This window comes from Geospiza fortis, unplaced genomic scaffold, assembly GCF_000277835.1.
Source record: "Geospiza fortis unplaced genomic scaffold, GeoFor_1.0 scaffold112, whole genome shotgun sequence".
NCBI classification, from domain to species: domain Eukaryota; kingdom Metazoa; phylum Chordata; class Aves; order Passeriformes; family Thraupidae; genus Geospiza; species Geospiza fortis.
This window is the reverse complement of record NW_005054298.1, coordinates 8958456-8982163: the sequence shown is the minus strand read 5'-3', so window position 1 is coordinate 8982163 and position 23708 is coordinate 8958456. Positions and strand designations below refer to the sequence as shown.

The window sequence follows — 23708 nt, the reverse complement described above, 5'->3', positions numbered from 1 at the left end:
ATATATCTACACATTAATACAATGGAGCTGCACATCACTGCAATATTACCTGGCTCCTGCCTGAGGACTGTCTCACAATTACCCTTATAAATACCTGTTTTGAAATTACAGAGCTAAGGAGCTCCAGGTCTTGAAGAGAAAGGCAATGTTGCACTGCCCACCTTTGGCATAATACTTTGACTAATCCAACCTTACATGTTCACAGCTTCCAAGAAGAAAGACTATATATAACAACATGCAAAAGGTCTGGTGGGTGATGTGGAACAAAGAGCACATTTTCAGGAGGTTTGAGAGCTGGTGTTGCTTACCAAGATTAATGACATGTCATCCCAGAGGAGCACTGATAAAAGCTTCTGTAGCTCTGCTCCCCTTCTATCTCCCTGCATTTTGTATTTCTAAGCAGGCAGTTTGCAGCCAGCATGCACTCTGCATGCATTAAGCACACACAGCATACATGTAACACAGTGTTACAGATGACAAAGCACTGTGCAAAGCTGGGTGGTACAAAAAATGCATATTTAAATTAGAAGTTTACACAGAGTTGAGATAGGAGATGGAGAAATTGCTCCTGTGTTCTAATCACTAAAATGTCCATGTAGCAGATATTAAAATGGGAGGCCATGGGGAGGATGTTTGCATTTTCACTAATGCATCTCAAATGTAACAGATCTGTAAATCTGTAAAAAACAGGTTTTAAAAAACAGTCCATATGAACAACAAAAAGTCTAGCTGAAAATAATACATCTGAATCAGGTTTCAGTTGGTTTTCAAGAAACAGCCTGATGCATGCAACATCAGCTTCTCAAAAGAGAGCTTAATACAAGAGGTAGATTGAGTAGAAGGGACTTTCTGAGCTGCTGAATTTTCAGGAAGGTAAATAGCATTACAGGGAAAGGCTCAAGATAAGGAAAAAAAAAAAGTAAGTCTTTCCTCCTACAAGTGAGGGGCAGTGAAGTTTTTAGGACTCAGCTTGGTATTTCAATAAATAATTATGTTTTTCCAACTGAACAACCAGCTAGACACGGCAAACTGTAATTAACACCAAGAAGCATAATGCCATTTGGCATGCATACACCTTGTTTCTGAACAGGAGGCTTCAAGAACTCCTTAAAAGCTATTCAAAGAAACTTATAATTATAATTATGTGCTAGTGTGATTAGTCTTTTCTAATAATGTCATGCCTATTGAGCACACCCTATTGAAAAGCCCACATAAAAAAATGCACAGTTCCACTGATCTGTATGCTCATGTCAGAAGCCCTCATTTGGAGATCTGAGAAATTAAAGAAACATTACTATTACTGAGAAATTTGGTTTAGCACTGTAAAATAATATTAAGATTGAATAATATTAGCACCAACTACTAATAAACGTGCCAGCATTTCCCTTTAAAAGATACCATATGCAGTTTCTTAAAGCTATGACCAAATTTTTAAACTATGGAATTGAATCTCATGTTCATATATTTTTCAAAATACTTAAAGGCTTTGGTGATCTGGAGCAGAACTTTGACTATAGACAACAAAGTGAGTAACAAATAGACATTTTTGACTGTGCATGAAGGGTCAAAACAGCATAAATAAGGTTACAGAACAATCTGATTATGCATGCAATTACAGAGGTGCTAAATATTTCTATTATTATTAAAAATAGCCTCTATAATATAAGCTATCTTCTTAATCTTTATTGCAGAGAACAAAGATATCATCTACACCTTTTATGTAAAATAAGCCATAAAAGTCCTCTCAGTGCAACTGAATTGGTAATTAGCTCTTGTTCATTTTAATTTAGAAAGACTGTGAAAGGTACAAGAAAGAAATTAAGATGCCTGCTACCTTAGGCCAATTAATCCATGTACTTGAGGATGTGTTCTCCAGGATTAAACATGGCAGTGACATCCCTGGGGCCCCAGGAGCACACAGAGAGAAGAGGAGAACAGCACCTGGCTGTGACAATGCCAGAACCCTCTGCAGGAACTGAGCTAACAGAAATGTCAGTCAGATGCCTCTTGAATGCCTGGGTTATGGAGCAGTTTTTGCAGATAATCACATCTTCTCACACGGCCTGGATGAGTGCTCAGAATGTGGGACAAGTCAGACAAAAGATCCTTCTTTGAGCCATTCAGCCTCCCTTCCCCTCCCCAACAACCTTGTGCCTCATCTCACAATCACTCACCTCCAGATGTACCGATCATTGTTATTTCTGGAGTCAGAGAAGAATTTTCCACCCCCATTTGGAAAACGCCCTCGGGGGCTGTAAAAACCTTCAGACAAAGCGGGAGGGATATCTAACACCCTATTAAAAAGAAAATGAATTAATGTCCACAGAGCAAGGCATTACCATTCTCTTCATCTCCTTGGAGACCTGGTGGCCTCCCAGGTGGTTGTAGAAGGGCCGGTCAACACCCCAGTGAGGCGGGTTATGGCTGATGGAGTTGGCGCGCTGCCGGTTCATCTTGGCTATTGTGGCTTTCTCGTCTTTCTGGAATACAAAGCACAGAGAAATGCATGATACATCTTCAAACATTTACACAGCACTCATTCTCCAAGCATCTCTCACTTCTGATCTCTTGCTCCAAAAGCTGGCTTGGCACCTTGAACTCTATGAAGCAGTTGCTGATCAGAAGCAGCCACAGCCACCATTGCTTTCTCTTATTTTTAGAACACTTTACTCTAAATGGTGCCCATAATTTTATTCCTTTACTTGTTCTGAACAGCCACCATAACCTGTGTAAACATGGCGAGCATTCAAAAATAGAGACATCTATTTTCTTTATTAGCAAATTGAATAAAACTTAATAATTTCAGATAGAAAATTGCAGCTCCAAAATGAGATACTACACAGAGGGTCCTCAAAAAGCCAAAGAACAGTTACATCTAGAAGAGAAACAACAGACAGAGTGATTTGGTTGAAGAATAGGAGCCTTGAAGCTCCTTGAAGCTATGGGAATACAGGACACCTTTCTCCATAAGTACAAGCAAATAATTTTCCACACTTGCAAGAGCATATTCCCAGACATGCCAAGGAAAGCATGTAAATCTTGCAAACAACTGTGCTCATGTTAAGGGTAATGCAATTGCAGAGTGTGACAAAATGGTCTTCCCGACTCTAATGCTACCTTCCAATTTGACACTGACACTAATTCTCCTAAGTTTGGACAGAGCCTTTGATTTTGTTATCAAGGCTTTGCCTCTTGGCTGCAACGGGAGCTCACTGTGAGGTTAGCACAGGATCTGTCAGACAGGTTTCATTCCAGCTCAGTGCCAGTTTCAAGAGCACAGAAGTGCAACATGTAACTAGGCACAACAACAGGCAGATTAGTTCCTTATTTTGAATATAGTACCTAGCCAAAAAGACAGGCAGGTTTCCACAAGGAAACCTGTGTTCTGTGGACAGAAGTCCCCCTAGCAGGGGCTGCACTGGCTCAGGGAGGATTGTGTAATTGACCTGTACTGACTCAGAAGGGTGGCAATTACTATATTCTTGCTTAAAACAGACAAACTCTGGAGAGATTGAAAATTCAGAAGGTATGGATTGTTGTTACTTGAGAGATTAAACTTTTTCAAGAGAATTGCTGTGTCAATGACGTTAGAGAAGAAAACAGACTTAATAGTTAATTTTAGATTTCCAGACCAATGAGTTATTTTAAAAGAAAGCCTCTCTTGCTTTCAACCCTAGAGTTTTGGTTCAAGTGTTATTTGACAATACAAGTAGGTCCGCTGCTTTTCTTGCCTGGAGTCTGCGTTCCATATCTATTTATTTTGATTCCCCATTATTCAGTGTAACTTGTACCTTTCAGGAGTTTGCAAAATACCTGGTGTTATCTCCATGGTAACCACAGAGTTAAATGTCAAGTGCTGTGCTGCCTTAAATTAGGGTTTTTAAAAAGAAATTTAAAAAGGCTTGCTGAAATTCAGTGCTGGAGAAAGCTGCCTGACTGACAAGCATGGGAAATCATCTTCTCTCTCCTTGCAAGGAAGAGACAGCTACAATGACAACATTTCCCTGGAGACCACAGCTCAGCACACAGGCACCCAACATTGCAGAGCACGTGGGGCTGCCGCTCCATGGCCACGGGCTGGGGACACGGGGCCACCTGTGACAGAGCCCTGTGCCCCACAGCCAGCTGGCCCCGTGACAGTGAGCAGCAGTGGTGCTGCAGCTCAGGGTGCCAGCAAAGAGCCTCACCCAGCCAGGATGACAGGTGCAGGGTCACAAGGAAACCACAAGGAGCAGGATAATGTCAGGAGAACCATAGGTGCTCCCACAGGGATGCCCCCAGGACAGCAAGTGTCTCCCACATCATCTCTTCCCCACTGAGAACCCACCACTGGCTCATCTGCAAAGCCTGAAAATTCCAGCACTTGGCACCAGCTGAGTTTCACATGAGCAACCATGACAGAGCCACTGGATAACCTCCAGGAGAGACATCTTTTAAATGTTTCTAAAAATACATTAATATGATGAAATCTTGATGTTCAGATTTGAGTTGGTTTGAGGTTTTGTTTTTTAAGACTTGCTGCTCTTTATACTCTTTGCCATCATTTGTAATACTTTCTTGTGGCTTTTTTCAGTTATGCAATCTTTTTCATAGTTATGCTTCTTTCTTTTATGATGTGATACCAGAAAATTGGTAGGAAATACAGTTTCATTATCTCCAAGCAAATAGATACTGCTTTTCAATAACAGAAGTAACACTGTCAATCCATTTTATTCCAACTAAGGGGAGGGTTTTCAACCAAATGGAATAAAAAATCCCAGACGTTGAAACTAGTCTGGGGATCAAAAGCAAAACTATTTGGTTACTTTACAAATGCCTTTACATCAACAGATGATAAAACTGATATACAGCAGGTTTTTGCCCCATGAGTTAGTAAATTTGGTTAGAATTTGAGAAAAGCCTCAATGCCAAAGTCCATGAAGACATACTGCCCCTCTCAGCCCATGAGTGATCCTCATACCTGCTGCAAGTGCTAGTGGGTCTGGAGCACTGCTTGATGAATTTGAAGGAAATTAATGACCTCAGACATATTCATTGACACATCTGGATTGAGGTAAGAGCAGGAAAATGGGTAAACATGTAATTCTGAGATTGTTTCTAACCATGAGGTCAGGTGCCATAAATTTTCCATGGCTTCTTGAACTCTGGCAGTATTTCCCCCCCCACCTCTTGTAGGAAGTTTCCACTGGATTGTGGACAATGTTTCAGCAATATTTCCAATCAGATTAAAATACATATATACAAGCACAGTGCACTTCTGCTTCTCCACATTACATAATGTGCTACGAGGTCACGTTGAATAACAGGACTTTGCTGCTAACATCAACACTTATTAAAGAAAAAATCAAACCTGTTGTTTTAAAAACTTGAGATAATTTATTTTCTGCAAAATCACTTGTTAGTGGGTGATGAAAATAACAAACTCTAAAAATGAAGCATTAGATGGGTCACAGCTCCTCTGTGGAAATTTATGAGGATGCCTCCTCTGTTTCTTCCTGGCTAAGTGACAGCATAAGGACAACTTGCACACAAAGCTGTCTAAAGCATAACAAGACTGGAAAAGAAGAATAAAGAACGAGAAGGGATGATACCTTTCAGTCCTACTCATTACAGGTACTACCAACAAAAGAAGGTGCAAAAGTTTCTGACCGCAATGAGTTTTTCAGATTTTAGGTGGCTAAACTCCAGAAAGCTGTTGTGGGAACTTTTCAAATCTGGACTCACAAAGAGACTGTAAATCTGATTCCCAGGGGTTTTATTGTGTTCCCACCACCAGTTCCCACACACTGAGCTACAGTAATGTTACAGCAAAACTGCAGAAAGAGCTGGGGTTTTCTTGTACTTATCAATTGAATCAAGAATGCCTGTTATTTCTTTAGTGTGTGTGTAATAGGATTTTCCAACATATTGATCACTATCAGTGCAGCAGTGAAATCTGATTATGGATCAGCCATATCAGATTTAGCTACATATTATTTAGATTTTCTTGAAGTTCTTCTGACATGTGCATGATGTTTCTGGTAGTGTTACATGCTCCAAACCACTGCCTTCATAAATCTACATAAGTGGAACCGTGCTGAGCTCTGATTAAATGTGTTAAATTGAGGAATCATCACATTAGATTGATTGTGTTTTAGGAGAGTCACATGCTCAACATTTAAAGGACCATTTTGTTTCTTCAGCTGGACGGAATTCCAGGGCGCTATTTAGAAAAGAATGAGAATTGTTTTTCTAGGAGTTACAGCCAAAGTTTTCTTGAGCTGTTTTAAGGCCACCATCAACAATCCTTTCTGAAACTGGTGTGTACCTGCTATTGTTAAAAGAAACACCCAAGTGTAATCAATTGTAAGACATTAGAAAAAATAAACATTTTTCTCTTTGCAGACTTTGTGCACTCAGCACAGTGTGTTTGGTCAGCAGTATTGCTCAGGCACATTTTGTTCCTACTTGTGTCCAAAGCAAACCATTCCCCTAGATTTCTGACAATGTTGAGGATGATAAAACTAGCTGCAAAACTATGTGCTGTTAAAATCTTATTCCCCTTAAGCTCTGTTTCCCACTCCTTCAAACACACACTTTTCAGAGTAACGCTTTGAAGTGCTGGGAAGAGGAGTTGCGATGGTTCTGCAAATTAGAGCACCACCTTATCGCAGAGAAGAGCAGAAAGTGAGCAACAACCTCAAAGTGACATGCTCCTGTACAGACACCAGAAACTTGGGCAGCACAAGAACTAGGAGTAAGTAAATGGAGTACTGTAAGAATATCAGGGAAGTGATAAGATAGCAATAATGACTGGGACAAATGCTTTGAATAAGATTCAGAAGGGCAGATACAAAAGTTGTGAAGGTGGAGGACCAGACCTATGCGATATGAATGCTACAGTCTGCAGGGTAAGCTAAAAAACATGGATAAAACAAAACCACTCTGTAGAAGGGTAAAGACATTGCTCTGCAGGCCATTGCAATGCCTAGGGGTTAAGTTTGAGAATCACTAAAATGTGGGCAACGGTTTTAGTAATTCTAGCTGATAAATTGCCCTTTATCTAGAAATACAGACTTTCGGGTAAAGAATGAAGCCAGTAAGGAAGAAAGGCAAAGATGTCCTTGGAGAATTCCTGTATTTCTACCATGCTAATGTGTTCAGTCCATTAGAAACACATATCCAAATGATTGTGAAATTTACTGGATGAGAATCAAAGTTAACCTGTATAAATCACCCTATACCATATGGGGATAACAGAAACTTACAATTCTTCATTACTGTAGAACAGAAGGAGCAGATTGGTTTTTTCCAGGTAATCACTACTGCCTCAGTGGAGGCAAAAGGGAAGAAGGCTTATAAGCACAAGGTTATAAATGGGAAACATTGAATTATAGAATCATTTAGGTTGCATTTAAGATCATTAAATACAGCACTGCCAAGTCCCACAAAACCATGTCTGGAAGCAAAACTTGAAGTGTGATGTGCTGAAGTCAGAAAGACAACCTCCATTCCAGATCTGTGGAAAACTGCCAACTTCCATGTCAGTTCTGGTAACAGATATTTTTAATAGCTATTTAGTCAGTGATCATGACACAGAGCTCGTAGAGCAGCAAATGCTGGGTTTGGATTAACAGCCTTGAATCCAAGTTTTTCTAAAGAGAAAAAAATGCAGTAGCTCTCACTGGCTTTGTTTCTTGCATAGAGCCTTTGACAGAGTGCTGTGTTGGAGAGTAAGGGCTAAGACAGATGGGGAATATGAAGCTGGGAAAAGAGCTTGTTTCTAGTGAAATGGCAAGAGACAGTGTTGAACAAGGAAATATTAGTCTGGATGGAAGTTACTAGCAGAGTTTCTCAGTTACTACTCTTAGGGCAGATTTCATTAAGTTTTTTTTTCTTATCTCACCTGGCAGCAAGTGAGCAATGACAGATTTGGCTAATGGGAGAAACAGAGGTGTATTTGATAAATATGAAGAAAAGGAGTATTAGCACCCAACATTTGAGGACTAATAGTGTATAAAATGCATCATTCCCTTAGAGATCACAGACAGAAAATTCATTTCATTATCAGGAATCACATTAGTTCATCACAGAATAAACAGAAGACACTGAGATAATCCAACTTTGCAAAAGGTAAAGGTTTCCTCTGAGGAGCAAGAAAATATGAGAGATGTGCTCGTCTCGTATTTGTTGTGTGAAAACATTAGAAGAGTCTGCCTCAGGGGAAAAAAGGAGAAGGAGAGGGGATACAATTGCTGACAGACAGCAGACAACCAGAGCAATCCGGGTTTTAGAGCAGCCCAGTGTTAGCACTAATGGGAGCAAACAGACCGCAGCAAAAGATTCAACAGACCTTTATGGCAGAACCTGCTAATTTAATCTTTTCAGGCAAGTGCTCACCCATGAGGGCAGCAGAATCACAGGACAGGGCAAACAGAAGGGTGAAAGCAGATCTGGAGGTAAAGATGAGGAGAAAAAAATCTGAAAAGACTGTACTTAAAAACTTTGCATTTTGTTTTAATAGAAAATCTTTTAATAGAAAGAAACTCTTCTGTGTATCAGACAGAAAACAAGGACTACATTTTCAGGTCTAGCAATATTATTAAAAACTGAGGGAGAAGAATCTAGCTTTTTTCCCCTCCTAAAACCACACTGACTATATTCCAGTTAATAGCACTTTTTAAAAGGAAAAAACAAAAAAAAAATTTCAAAGAAGAAGCTATTTTCAGTTCTTGGAACAAAAATATTAGATAGATGTTCCTCCCACTTTGTGCCCAAGAAATGGCATTAACACAATGAAAAAGTTAAACAAATAAAAAAGACACAAAATTCAAAGTTGTGGCTCCCCATGGCAGCAGTAAGAAGAAAGGGTAGGGAACACATACCCTTACATTTTATCTATTTATCAAAAGTCATGGTATTGCTGGGTTTTGATGGCTGTGGGACTGATGATATGAGTTATCCAGATAATTCTGCCATGTGAACTAAGGAACAGCTCAGGCAGTTACTTGGATCTGCTCTCAGGTCAATACTAATGCCAAGCCTTATGTACAAGGACAGCAGGAACCCAGACACAACTCATAGCAACTCTTCACTAAGCCAGGTGAACATTTTATGGCCATTACTGGAACAGAATGAACTGAAAACCTGGCTAAATACATCACAAGAAGTCATTAAAATCAAGCAGAAATGAAAGGAAAAAGTAAAGTACCAGAACTTTGCCATCAGGCAAAAAGTTCAAGACTGACTGAACTGACAATAGGCAAAAGCTTTTCTCACTTCTGATCTTCATGTTATGTGAAAATGAGTTTTTGAACAGGGAGAGAACTTCAAACACTGGAACAGGTTGTCAAGAGAAATGTCCCGTGCCTGGAAGTGTCCAAGGCCAGGCTGGATGGAGCTTTGAGCAACCTGGACTAATGGAGGTGTCCTTGCCATGACAGGGGATTGGGACAAGATAATCTTTAAGGTCCTTTCTTCAAGCCTTAAGGTCAAAGCTTCCTATGATTCTATGAAACTATTCACAAAGAGATAAAAAACAGCTATGGGAGCACAAAAGTTGCAGCAGTATGGGCAAACCAGAAACTCCTCAAACTCCAAACACCTAATACACATGACACTGCATAGCTGCTTTTTAATGTCTCAGTTTAGCCCAATAATTACTTAAGTCATCCAAATGTCCCAATTTTTAGCTACTCTGGGATGCAGCATGTTATAGCAGCATTACAGTAGTGCTCAGAGACTTCAGCTAAGGGCTACGCTAGGTAACAGAGCTGCAATAAATACATATAAAGCAGTGAAAGAATGGCCCATTTCATTTTCCTATGGCAAATCCAGGCATAAAGATGCAAGTTCCTCAAAACCTACGTCTGGAATGGAATCCACATCTCTTATGAGTCTCTGTCCAATCTCCTACTCAAAATATATCCCGTGTTCAGAAATGAAGGTAGGTGCCAAGAACTCTGAAATGCTTATGTCTTCATCTTCTCTCCTGAGAAACTTTTTGTTCTCCATAAGAACATGCAGACAACCTGGTGACTGCCTGATTTAAGAGTCAGTATAGGCTCCCCACTCCAGGAGATGGGGTCTGACCACAGGGGTATTTTGGCTTATATTCTTAAATCTGCCCAGCAAAGAGGAAGTGACTTAGATACCTAAAACATCAGCTGGCTCACTGACAGGTAGTGATGCTCAGGAACAATAATCTTGCATTGCAAGTTCTAATCCTCTTTTGAAGATTGACATTGTTAATGAGATTTACTTTATGAGCAGAGAGAGACCAAAACATCAGCTTCTCTTTTTAGCAGATGATAAGGGATTTTCTTGGAGGTTTTTTACACAATATCTATTAAGGAGATTTGAGACTTCCATTCTCTCAGGAAATGAGGCAATGGTAGCAAAGTCTTTCTGTACAGGTGTTGGTTATTCAAATCAACCGTGCTGTTGCAACATGTCACAAACACTAATTCACTCAATCCCATAGCAGTCATATTTACAGATATGGGAAGGTTTACTTGATTTTAGATTCAGAAATATATTAAATTATTTTCAATTCAGGCCAATCTGTATATGCTTGCCCATACTGTGAATAGCAAAGTAGGGGCTACAGTGGCGAAATTACTAAGAGACGTATTATTGGCTATGCTCAACTAGATAAAAAAGGTCCTTTTCTAGTATTTTTACCATTTTTAAAAAGAATACAGATTAGTGATAATTTGCTATTGGCAGTGTCACAAAAAGATTTATTGGCTGACGTCCACTTGAGTTTGACTCGATTCAAGTTCAAGTCAGTAATGCCCTCACAGCCTTATTTTGTGCAGCCTGACCCATGTCACAGTTGGTATGATCTCATCTTACTGTCACAATAATGACTGATCATTACAGTGGACCAGTTTTTCTCATCTTCAGAAAGAGAGGCTGAAAAGCAATGATAGGAACTGCTCTAATCTTCATGTTCATTCATCTGGTGAGGAGGCAGACAAAACCACCTCTGTAATCTGACAGAGAAAAGATCTCTGTGGTTTTAATCTATGCCTTTAAGTACTTCTAGAAAATACATATCTATACTAACAACATTTTTCAACATGATTTTGAAAACAACTGAGGACAATTTCTTTGAAAGAATTAGAAAGAGCTCAATGCAGACACCTTTGTAGATGGTGGCTATTCCCTCCTGTGCACATGAAAGTTCAGGAAGAGGAGAGAGAAACAGGAAATTTTGTCACTGAATGTCAAACGTCTCATCTACAAAGGGTCTACTTTGGTGCCTCAGAGACATCAAGTTATGAAAGGTACCTAAACCTGCATTAGTTTGTTTGGCCTTACCCTCTTCTGGCTGCACCTCACAATCAGGAAGGTCTCAATGCTGTGCTCTTTCAGGTAAGCGTTGCGCTCCCCTCCGAAGCCCAGCTCCACCTCGTAGTCTCCATTGAGATAGTTCAGGGTTGCCTTTGTTATGTGGATGCGCCTGCAATGAGACAAAAGACAAGCAGGTTTTGTAGGCTCTGAAAAGCGATCACCTAAAACACCAGATCCTGCCAGGGATGGGTTCCATGAACTGGAACAAACAAGCAATGAACCCCAATTGATTTAGCCGTGCCACCACTCTTACACATTTAGTGTGGGAGTTTAATGGATAAACACAACAGCTTGGATGAAGCAACTTACCCAGCTTTGCCCCCTGCTTCCATGTGGTTGGCTAAGGTGACATCGTTGGACCACACATCAAACTGCCACTTCCTGAGGCCCAGGACCCCGCAGTGAACTCTGCCACTGTGGATACCGACCCTCATGTTGACATTCACGCCCGTCACCTCACGGACCAGCCTGAGAAGAGACAGGGGCGAGAAGGGTCATTACCAACAACAGAATGGCTGCAGTCAGCAGCACAAACTTGCACCCAGAACACAAAAATGCATCATGATCCAAAAATTATTCATGATACACATGGCACAGCTCATCCACATCAACAGGACAGCAGAACAAAACTGGACGAACTGTACTGCTCTTGGATGGCCAGGCTGGCCAAGAAGGGCCCTAATTAGAACGTCGAGCTCTTGGAGTAAATCCATGTACACTGAACTCAGGACCAAGTTGAGAACTCATAAAAAAATTATCTCTGGGGCAGTAAAAGGATTAAAGTGCTGGTCTCTAATTTCCATACCAAAGCTGGACATAACCTGCCAGCACTCAGCCTCATTAAGAGTAACAGCATGTTGCAAAGAGGAAAAGGAAATGATTTCAGAGATCTTAATTTGTCTGTATGGCACCAAGCATCAACTCTTCCACAGATGAAATATGATATGTGTGTGAAATACCCCACTGAAGCTGGAAAGCTTGAACAGGCCTTACAGCAGCAAAACCAAAGAACCACATCTATTGCAGTCATTCCAAACAGGCAGCTACAAATACTCAAGTTCTGAATGTAATGAGGTTTTGGATGCTCTGCTTACTCCCAAAAAGACTGCTGGAATACTTTGTGAGTTTTCCCCTTCAGGGCAAAAGTTAACTTCAAGAGCTGTTCACATGAGAAATATATTTAGGAGTGTGGGTAGGGAAAAGCCTTGATGAGGCCTTCAGAACAACTCTGCTTCTCATTATTGCCAATCACATCATTCCCAGAATGTCCATGCTTCACAGGCCAATTCATCTCCATCACATACCACTGTCCCTTCCTCTGAGTAGTAAGTTCCTTGCACAAGGAAGTACTTTAAACCTATCAGATTTCAGTCTCTTCAGTTTTCAGGTTCATCCAGTCCTTTCTAGATAACATCATCTGGATAGGTAAGTCCTCCCAACTTCTTAACATCAACACAGTCCTAATATTTATACTTTAGTTATTAATGGAATTTCATGAATAAAGATAGACCAGTTCTGGACTCCACTCCTAACAGTGCAATATGTCCCTTAAAACAGTGTCCAAGATGACTTCTTGTTGAAACAGCTCCTATCCTCTTTGAGTTCCTTTCTCTTTATGATCCCTATCTTATGTTTCACTATCTCCTCACTGAAGTGACAGTCATTATTTTTATTAACAAGCAGCAGAGATTGTCTAGCAGGTAAAGGAAGCTGATATGGGCAAGGTGTTACAGGCTTATGAACTGAAGAAGCTCCAATCACAACACTCGAGAAAGAAAAAGGAGCTGGAGTATTAAAAATGTAGCTGCACCCATAAACCTGATAGAAACAACAGAGCTGCAGTTCCTCCCTCCACTGGGTGCTACAACCCCTCCTGCACCCCTGCCAAGCCATGTTACTGACACAAGACCAGGGAACTTTTCTCAGTAGATTCATTGATGACCAGGTGACTTTGTCCAGACTTTGCAGCAAACAAATAAGTTTGGTTATTCATTGGATAAATGAAATATCCTTTGTCAACTTCCTTTTTTTCAGCTCATTTATACCAGTGGTACAGCGAATACAATTTTCATGAAGTCTTTCCTATTTGGGGTAACACTCTCTGCTGTTATTAGACACAGATGAAATCGGCCTACAGGGAGGGCCCAGTGCTGGTGAAGTCTGCAATCAAATGTTCAGTAGTTATTTGTTACCTGCAATCAAATGTTCAGTAGCGATTGGTTACCTTAATTGTGAAACCTCTTATCTTCATCCTTAGGGGAGGAGGGGGGAAGAGGGAGAGCAGGGGTAGTGAGAAGAGAATCACCTTCCAGACTTATTAAGAGATAAGATTGTTAAATGCATTCATTATACAGCAAGTGGGAAACAAGTTTTAAAGACTGCTGAAGATCTATTTGTAAACAAACACTGAGTGCACCTCAGCTCTGTGTTTATTCCAGTAAGGTGGGTTGCAGCTAATCAATGAAGTCTGGACTTCCTGGTGTAATTTAGCCTTGTGGGGAATTATACAGCAACATGTGAAGGCCTCTGGATTTCATCAGGCCAACAACTGGGCAATGAAGACAATATTCTGTGGGGCTGGTGGCCAAGGATTGCTGCTTCTTGTGTTTGACAGGACCCTTTGTCACCTGCTACTTAATTGTATTTCACATAGAAGAAAAAACATTCTTTCAAGGGCACCTAGGAACTAGTTACTTGCAATTCCTCTTATTTTGCACATTGCATACAAACCCAAAAAGGAGACTGGTGCAAGACAATGGAGTTTAAAAACAGGAAAGAAAAAGTAGAAAGTCCTGACAGTGTACACTGTATACAAAGCAAGGGAATGTTGTTGCATACTATCCTTTAAAAGGGGTCTCCTGGGTGAAAACACTGCTTTTCACCCTATGTATTTCTGTTATGCAAATAAGGTTGAAAACTCTGGGGGTGTATTGATGTCCTTGCAGAAATTCAAATGGTAAAGGATGTACTGTACCAAGCTCAGCAAGGAGGTACCTCTAGATTTTATCAAGCTGAAGTGGAAACTCCATCAATTTACTGCATAGGATAAGTGGAGAACACTGAGAGATCTTCTACTTCTCTGTTGGTACCATTAATACTTCAGAAGATGCTTTCAGAAAATAAAAAACAAAAGAGAAGGGAAAGAGCAGGAGAGTCTGTGCAGCAGGGATGGTGTAGATATCAAGGTCTGCTCAGCTACCATCCAAAACTGACTGAACTTTGCACCTGAACTTGCATACACTCAAGATGACCAAATAAATCTTCCTTCCCTGCATTCTGAAAGAACTGGCCTGTGAAAGCACACGTACAATGCAAACAGTATTGAACACTGTCTGTAATCCTCCAAGCAATAAAACTAGACACGGGTCTCCTCTTTGTTACTTTCTAAAGACAGGAATTGTCTGGACTAACAGGGTTGCTAGTCTGACCTCAGGAGCAGGCAAAGCCCCACCACTTGTTTTAAAAGAAAAAAATACAGATGGGGAAGTAAATAGAAATAAAGCAAAAAGACCAATCTGTGTCAGTAATTAATTTAACTAAAGTAAGAAAGCCTTGAATCTGACCCTTTTTGCACAGGGACACATAGAGAAGGATTTGTTGAACTAGACAAGACAGACCTTAGCAGAGCAATTTTAAGATGAGTAAAAAACTGGTTTAAAGACACATAAATGAATAGCAACTGAAATTTAATAAAGTTATTATTAACCCTCTGAATTCTCAATTCTGCAATCCACGGGAATCCTCCTTTGGGAATGAGACTTCCAGTAATTACAGTAACCTTTGCCTTTCCCATCAAGAGGCTGAGCTCTGATATCCACATGACTGTATGGACACAAGTGTCTGTTTTGCTGCTGTCAAACCTTAACAGCATTTTGGCTTTTTGTTCCAGCTGTTTTTCCTTTTTGCTGGCCAGCGTTCTCTGGTTTGGTTACCTTGCTCCTAATATTAAGAAGAGCTAACAGGAAAGAGAATCTACTTGCATTTGTTTTGAGCTTCTCTCTGGGGAGTATGGTACTTACGAGATGGCCTCTATCATATCCATTCCCATTTCAACACAGCAGTGTGCATGGTCAGCTCTTGCTTCTGGCAACCCAGACACACAGTAATAGCAATCACCCAGGATCTTGATCCGTAAACAGTGGTTCTCCTTAAAAAAAATAAGAATAATAAAGGAGAAAGAAGTATTCAGCTTATATTCATGCTTGCAATAGCTTGCCTTTTAGGGCAGTGAATATTTAAGAAATCCAGTGAACCAGCACAGTATGTCATTCTTGCAACAGGAGAATAAAAACAAGAGGAAACAAAATTATAATAGAAAACTTACAGCTGCAAGTTTATCGAATCTGGCAAAGAGCTCATTCAGCGTCATGACCAGCTCCTGAGCAGTGCACTGGGAGGCTAGACTGGTGAAACCCTCTATGTCTGCAAAGAGGATGCTGGGGAAAAGAGAGGGGGGAAAAAAAAAGCGTTACAAACTTTGTTGCTGATATTTGTGTAAGTGTAAATTGCATGTAGAAGTCCAAGATGGGAAGGCATTTGCGGTGTCCCAGCCCTACAGCAACAAGGAGATGAGCAGCTCTAATGCACCTTAGGGTGCAGCCCCTACCCCGCCTGCAGCACCCAGGAGCTCCTCCCAGTAAGGCTGCAAGCCCAAATGTGGGAACCCAGAACATCCCTCTGGCCAAAAGATCCTGAGATCCAAAATGACCAATGTGCTGCCAAATGACAATTGCAGGCCTTGCCAGCTGAGGCCAGCTGTGACATAAGGATATCACATCACAGGTCCACCCAGGATGGACTGGGAAAGCCCTGTGAAAGCAGTCTGGACTGTTTTGAAAGCACAATTATTTGAATCACAAGTATTATTAATGACTCTTTGATTTGAGTGAATCAATATTAATGTTGTGCTGCAAGGACAACAGTGGGTTGTGGGTTTTTTTTAAACTGCACACAGATTTTGTCTCATTGATAATTACAACATGGAAAATACTGACTTGCAATCAAACCCAGCCATTATGGCAAATTTAAAACTATTCAGTAAAACAAGCAGCAGACTTTATCTATATAGATCCAAGATAAAATGTAGACAGGCACACACAGTTATATAAACAGAAAATTCATGAGTTCTACTTGTATATTGGAATATTTATCCAGTGGTTGATTTGTTCTTTGAAGTTGATTATTGCCATCAAGATGTACTTGGAAAAGAAATTAAAAGTATAAATAACAACCACTTTGGAATTGTTTCTTCTTGGTAAAGCAAAACTCTAACATGTTTTAGGCAAATTGCAGAGGTATGTTTTCAGTTGGAATTCCCTGCAATGTCTTCAGTCAGAAAGCAAAACCAACAAAAATATTTTCACAAGCATTTTTTGCAAAAATCCCGAAGCCCATTTCAATTCTGGCATGCTTTTCATATTTCCCTTCTACATTTCAACTCCAATAAATCACCAACCAAACATATTGCATTAAATACTTCTTTGTTAGTCACGCTGATGCTAAAATGTACAAGAGAAAAACAAGACGAATGCAGGGATGTCTGAATCAAAATATACTTTGCCATTTTTAAACACTTGAGAAAACACACAAAAGTAAATCAAGATTCCACATATTTACAAATAAAAGTAAACCTCCCAAAGAAAGACACTTGAAATCAAATGAAAGCTTAGACAAGTCGGTACTGCTCATAAGCAATTTAAGAACGTGCTAATATGTAATGCACAAATGGGAAATGTCTCCAGTTCTAGTGGCAGTAACCAAATATGTCTTGCTGAAAGCACTTTCCTCTTCCAACATAGGGCAAATTGCAAATTACTCATTTTTGAACATGTTCACACTCTGCTTGTGTGCATGTTGCAATAGTTTTGTGTTAGAACAGGAGAAATCAAGATCAGCTGCTGCCCTGACATTCAGATATCAACAGCTGTATCTGAAAATACTACACAGGGATGCTCTGAGCCTTCTCCTCATGCCTAATAAATGTGGATAAATGACTGAGGTTGCTCTTTTCATTCCCCATTACTATCATTCCAGATAAATGGATCAGACATTTCTAGAGGTGGAATGGTGGCAATATTTCAACCACACAAATGAAGCAATCAGCAGAGCCCTACGGAGCTGTTCTGCACACAGATTTGTGTTAGCTAACCAAGCACCTGGGTGCATTGCAGGCAGCCAGCTGTGTGACCTGCTCTGCCACCCAACAGCCACACTGCTGAGCTACCAGCAGACACTCTCTGGGACACATGGGCTGCAGGGAATGGAAAACCTCACCAGGGTATGGAAAGGACTGCATGTGAGATGGCAGAGGACAGAGCAGGTAGCTGGGAACTGAAGATGGAGAGGACAGATGCACATTTGTGCCCAGCAACTGGAGAAACAGGACACAAGAGTCCAGAAAACAGACCTTGACAACTGGAACCCAGCCTGAAGCCTCTGTCCTCTGCTCTCAGCGAGGTACTCAGAAAGCCACTAAATCACATTTTACTCCTCTGCCCAATCTGCCCCCTCCACACACTCCTGCTAGCACTGCAGCTCCAGCAGCAGAGACTCCTGGCAGGTTTGTCAGCCCCAGCCCCTCCTGCAAGGGAGGAATGGGGACTGAGGAACTTCTGTTCCTGCTGTTATTAGCCCTTGTAACCCTTACATTCAGCCTGCTCCCTGTAAAATACCCAACAACCCAGAAGTGACAAGAAAAAGAGATGTTTCTTACAGCAGCCATCATGGAACAGCCCAGGATCCTCACCCTGTGTTTAGGCAGAGCTGTTATTTGGAATGAAGCTTGTTATATCTATGTGCTTGTACACACAACACACACAGTGAGATGTCTGAAGCACCTCCAGATGCTATCAGTGTATCTTACCCAGACTAGCAGCCTTAAACACACAGATTCCCACTACTCAACTCCTTACTCCACACTTCAGCCATGTCAGACTACCCTTAGCAGTGAAAAGATTTTATTAAAGGACCATGGTGTTGGTGATTGGGATGAAGGGCCCAACTCATGCCAACTATTTGTCAGTCTTCAGAGGTCATGGCATTTCCTTGCTGGTGGGAGGACAATGCCGGTAACTGCCTCCCTTGTGCCAAATGGCGCAGCAAATGACAGTGGGTCAAAAAAAGGTGAAAGGAAATAAATATTATAGCTATAAAATATCATGAGATGAGTAAGGCAGTAGTTTAGCAGTACTATTAGCTGGAGCAGATTAGAAGGGATTGACCACACAATCTGCAGCCTGAAGATCAGCAACTATTATCAGCCCTGAGTCCCAGTCCCTTCATCTGGGAGGCTACTGCTTGTGGAAAAACCAGTTTAGCATGTAATTAAAATGTTGTAATGGTTTCAGAATTCTTGATATATTTTCCACTCCATCACTGTCTTCAGATTTACCATCTGATTGGGTTTTGTCCAGCAGTAACCAGGGTATGACCTCAAAAAATAAAGAAAATTTTTTATTTCTGGGAAAGACGGGGAAGAAAAGAGGAGTTATCATTAATTTTATATGCCTTTCTAAATTCTTTCTGTTTTATTTTGGTTGAAAAGTACCACAAATTGTGTTTTAGGGTAGAGGTGAATACTTTCCTAAGCTCCTATTTCAGTTCCTATTTCCAGCAAGGACTGGCTCAAGATTTCATAGCTGTACAAGGCAAGCTCAGTTTTGTGGCTGTTGCCCTGCATGGCTCATGATGCTGACAGGAAAAAAGGATGGAAAAGATCCTCATGGCAGATCCTGCCATCCTCCCCTCTGCGTAGAGACCAGCCTGACACCTGCCTGGTCTCACCCAAACCCTGGGCAGGAAGAGGAAAGGTGGATACAGGGACTGGAACACCCCATAGCTGCTAGTTCCTATGGATTCCACCATGTCTGAAGGGCAGCACAGGGCAGGCTGGGCTCACAGCTCCAGCTGCTGCTGCCATGGCAATGCCAGCTCTGCCTGAGCTTGGCTCTTCCCAAAACCACCAGGACACAGTGGACTGCAAGGATGTCTAGGTGCTCTGTGCACAGTGCCTCACAGAACTGCAAAGGCAGACTGAGCTGAAATGGAGGGAACACAGCCAGGATGCAGAGACAAGAGGAGAAAATCCCAATCCTGCTGAGTTCAGCTTTCCCACTTTTTGGTCTGTAATGCATTCACACAACAGTTAAGATACACCTGGACAAAGAGCTCTGGAACCAGCAGGAGCCTCAGTGCAACATCCCAGAGACCAGCTCAGGTCCATCCCACTGCACCAAGTCCTACCACTGCAGGCCCTTTAAAAATATCTCCTATAAGTCAGGTGATCCTGAGGCAGAAGCATCACAGGATCTTTGAGATGGCAAAAGATGGCAGAGAACTTTTTTGCAAGTGTGCAGGAAGGGGAGAGATTTGGCAGAAAGCAAAGAACATAAGGAGTAAGAAGAGCTAAGGACAAGGTGGGAAGCAGGAAACCATGAGATGTTTAAAAACCACACACATCTACAGGGAATGATTCTGCAATGCAGACTTGAATGTCTGGAGCTAATAGAGTTATTAAAGGAGGGACATGACACAAGTTTCCCTGCAAATGCAGGATTATTCAAAATGTGAAATTAAATCATGAGTGCTTCTAATGTAAAAACAAAAAAACCCAGCCGTGTTCTATTTCAAGCCATGTGCGTGCCATGCACGCCAGCCACAACATAAATCAAGCAAGGCAAGAAACACAAACCCTATCACCATCACAACGGTGATGCCAGTCAGGAATATAAACACCATGTGTTGCTGGAAACCAAACGCCACAGGCACTGCATGGGAAACAGAACAAAACCCCAGACTCAGAGAGCTTTAATGCCTTATAATAACTGCAAAGTGCTTTTGACTGGATCTGAACCGTGGTATTTTACCACAATGAACACTACCTACAAGAGAAGAAAGAGTTCATGTGCCATGATAAAATAATCATTGTTCACTAGAAGCAAGCGTTCACGAGCAAAGGTGTAACAAGAATGCCACTGACTATAGACACAGTCTGTCCCTGCCGGTGAGCTCACTAAGCTAATGGGGGAGGACAGGGTCTCAGGGTGCTACAACACCATCCACTGCAATTGGGGTTGCATGCCATTGAGTCATACTGTGAACAAGGAAGAAAAAAGAAAAAAGATGGACCAGGATGAAGCTAACAAAACTCTCACTTGAAAGGCTGGGTCAAGCTCTTCCCACCAAAGCAGGCTTTCAGAGAACCACAGTAATGGTGAAGTTGGAAGGAACCTCCAGAGGTCATCTCATTTAACCCTCTGCCCAAGACGGGCCACCTAGAGATGGTTACCCAAGACCATGGTCAGATGTCTTTTGAGTATCTCCAAGGTGGGAGTATCTCTTCAGCATTTTGGTAAATGAGTCAATTTTTGCACTTGGACAACTTTTTAAAAGCCAGTTCCCCTCTTGCACTGCAAGCCCAGAATTATTTTCCAGCTCCAGTGGCATAAATGAAGTATTAAGATCATCTAGAAGTTCCTGGAATAGACAAGACATCAAGATAAACCCAATCTCTCCTTCTTAGCTACTTAGGATGGGATGGCACAGAGATCCTCTGTGTCTTCTACTTACCCTGTGCACAGGATAGGATTCCAGCTTCCAGAAACACTGAGAACATCTCATCATGCTCTTTACCTGCTGAATTTGACAGCAGCAACAACAAAAGGACAAGCCAGAACAAGCTGGGGACAAGATCCCAGCAGTGCCACAATGGCCATGGTCAGGCGGCAGCATGTCTGGGAAAAGCAGCACCAATGTGAGCAAGGGCAGCAGAGCCCACCTAGGGAGGGTGAAGGGGCCCTCACAGATCATTGTGCTGAATGACAGCCCAGTGACCAGCCCAGCAAGCTGCTTCTAGACCATCTCAGGTCTCAACAGCATGTCAGCCTTGCTCTCTTGGGATGTCTGTGTGACAGGCCAAAGACACAGCCTTGGCGATGCAAAAAAAGTTCTCCAGAACAGCAGGACATCAGACAGACCAGAGGTTAAATTTTTTCCTTTTCCTACAGTCATGGGAAAAAAGCAAACACAACAGCAAAAAGATACATGCTCTATCTTCAACTTATATGGTCATTTTGGAGAAGATCCATTCAGTACTGGAAATCACCTATTGTTTAAAATGAGCCCTAGCTCTGCTGTGACACATGAGCTGGCACAGCTCCCCCTTGGAAAGGAGGACTCAGTCTTGCACCATGTTCCACCTTGAGATCATTCATGCTGGTTCCCACTTGCTCAAGATGGTGAGAAGGCACATGTACACAAATGTTGTGATAAGCAAAGGAGTACTGGTGAGAGAGGAAAACACAAAGTAAGAGGAAATACACAAAAAAAAACTCTACAAAACCAAACCCCTGGAAAACTGTGAGCCTTTTCATCTTTTTCTTTACAACAAAAGGCAGAAAACCTCCCTCCCATCCCTCTTCAAAGTTGCCAAAAACGTAAACGAAACTCACATGCCATATATGAGAACTTCACTCTCCAAGGCCATACTAAGTGAATCTGGTGGCAGCAAAAACCAGCAAAGAAGCAGGAGACCAGATGGCTCTGGGAGACACTGGTGGCAACGTGCAGATTGCCATCCACAGCCACTGCATGATGACAGCCAGGCTCATTGCAAAGACACAAACTGCAGAGCCCTGCTTTGACTTGATTTTCCTGTGTTTGCTCTCAGGTGAGTGTTACAGGAGGTCAGAACTGCCTGAGGGGCTCATCTGGGAGACACACATCTCCAGCACACGCATTTGTGGCTGCAGCTCTGTCTGCATTAGCAGGGCTGGGAATGCCCTATGGAAAGGCTCTGGCCCTGCTGATGCTCAGGGGCTGCTGAGAAAAATGGCACTATACTGTCCATCATGGTCATCTCCTCACCTCAGTGGTCTGTCCCTCACTGATGGCACAGAAAATGGGAAGAAATTTAGATCCTGAAATCACTAACCAGAAGGGGAAAAATGCCCCAGTCATGCAAAGAAAAGTTTTTCCATTATATCCCTAGGTTTGCAGTTTACAAGCATGAGTAGCATCCCCAGTTACTGGAACTTAGCTCTAGCTAGGCAACATCAGTACTCCTTTTTTTATTTTAAACATGAAAAACTTGCTATCCTCTCCTTCTAAACATTCTGAGTTACAAGATTTTCCTATTTCAGCAGACTATATATAACCAGATTGATTTTTCACTGGAAACAGGAGTAATAAATAGTCTTTTGGGAAGAAAAGCTACTTGAGGAAGGCAAAACCAAATAAAAATAGATGCAGCAGCTAACAGCCAAACTATAGGTGTGACACACTATAGATGGCTTTGAGATGACTGAAAGAAATTTTAATCCTCCATCATTGCCAGCTGAATTAGATACTTCTGTCTGTCAATTGTAAAAAGAGACCCAACCATTCTAAACAAGACTTTGTGTTATTAAGAAGGAGGAAATTTAGACCTTTTTCATTCATCTAAGAAAGGACTGATGTGAATGCCAATTTTTTTCCAATTGCTCTGGTCAGGGGAAAAAAACCATGTAAATGCAAAAGATGCCAAATCCATTCCATCTCCAAGGAAGTTTAAGAAGGCAAAGCTGAAGGATAGGGCCTTTTTCAGGAAGGACTCATGCACAGTGCTGACCCCAACCATGTGCCTTTGCTGTGGCTCTGAGCAAGCCCAAACCCACCCACCTCTGCCTGACCAGTACAGACAGCCTGAAGTCCAGAACTGCAGGTAAAACAGAAAGAAAAAGCCATATTCTGGTTTTCAAACTTCAGGTGTGCTTTTTCCTTTGAGCAGCCTGTTTTCTGAGCTTGGAGCAATCTCTGGTATGAAAATCCTGCTGTAAACCAATAAGTAGGACAACAGAGTTAAGAGAATTCTGAAAAAAGGGACTAGCACAGTTGTAATTCTGTGCAGGGCAGGAAGGCACTACTCCTTCCTGCCTTTTCTTTGAGACAATACCTTTCAAAATTGACTGAAGCTAGAGAATCAGCATGGTAGGAAAGAGAAACAATGAAAAATTTAAGCATTAAAGCAAAAGAAAACCTGTTGCAAAGGGACTGTGTGCCAGCAATCCATCGGTTGTCAGAGAAGGCAAGAGAGAAATGTATTTTGTCACAGTTAACAGTTTCACAAGTGTATCCTGGCTCAGGCACATGGCATAGAGATGAAATTGCTTCTAATCAGGTTTGTGATGCTTTCTGTTATATATTGTTCAGGTCTTTGTATTTGATGGAGAAAGAATGAGCTCTTCATAGCTGTGAAAACTGCCTTCAGTCTGTTCTTCTCTGGTATCATGGATATTCAGGCTTACAACGATGCTTTTGTACTCCTTAACCAAAAAGCTGCAGTGATTCTGCACTTCAATCTGCCAGCACTTCAATCTAACCTGACTTCTTCACTC

General features: G+C 41.5%; 1 protein-coding gene across 1 annotated transcript in view; it reads right to left on the bottom strand.

Moving 5' to 3' along the window:
- The window catches only part of ADCY5 (adenylate cyclase 5), a 213845-nt gene that overhangs the window by 40608 nt on the left and 149529 nt on the right, over window positions 1-23708 (bottom strand). Inside the window, exons 5-9 of the mRNA XM_014306405.2 lie at window positions 15662-15773; window positions 15357-15484; window positions 11647-11805; window positions 11305-11446; window positions 2340-2480 (exon numbers count right to left, since the gene is read on the bottom strand). Coding sequence (XP_014161880.1) covers window positions 2340-2480; window positions 11305-11446; window positions 11647-11805; window positions 15357-15484; window positions 15662-15773 — 682 coding nt within the window. The remainder of the gene's footprint in view (window positions 1-2339; window positions 2481-11304; window positions 11447-11646; window positions 11806-15356; window positions 15485-15661; window positions 15774-23708) is intronic.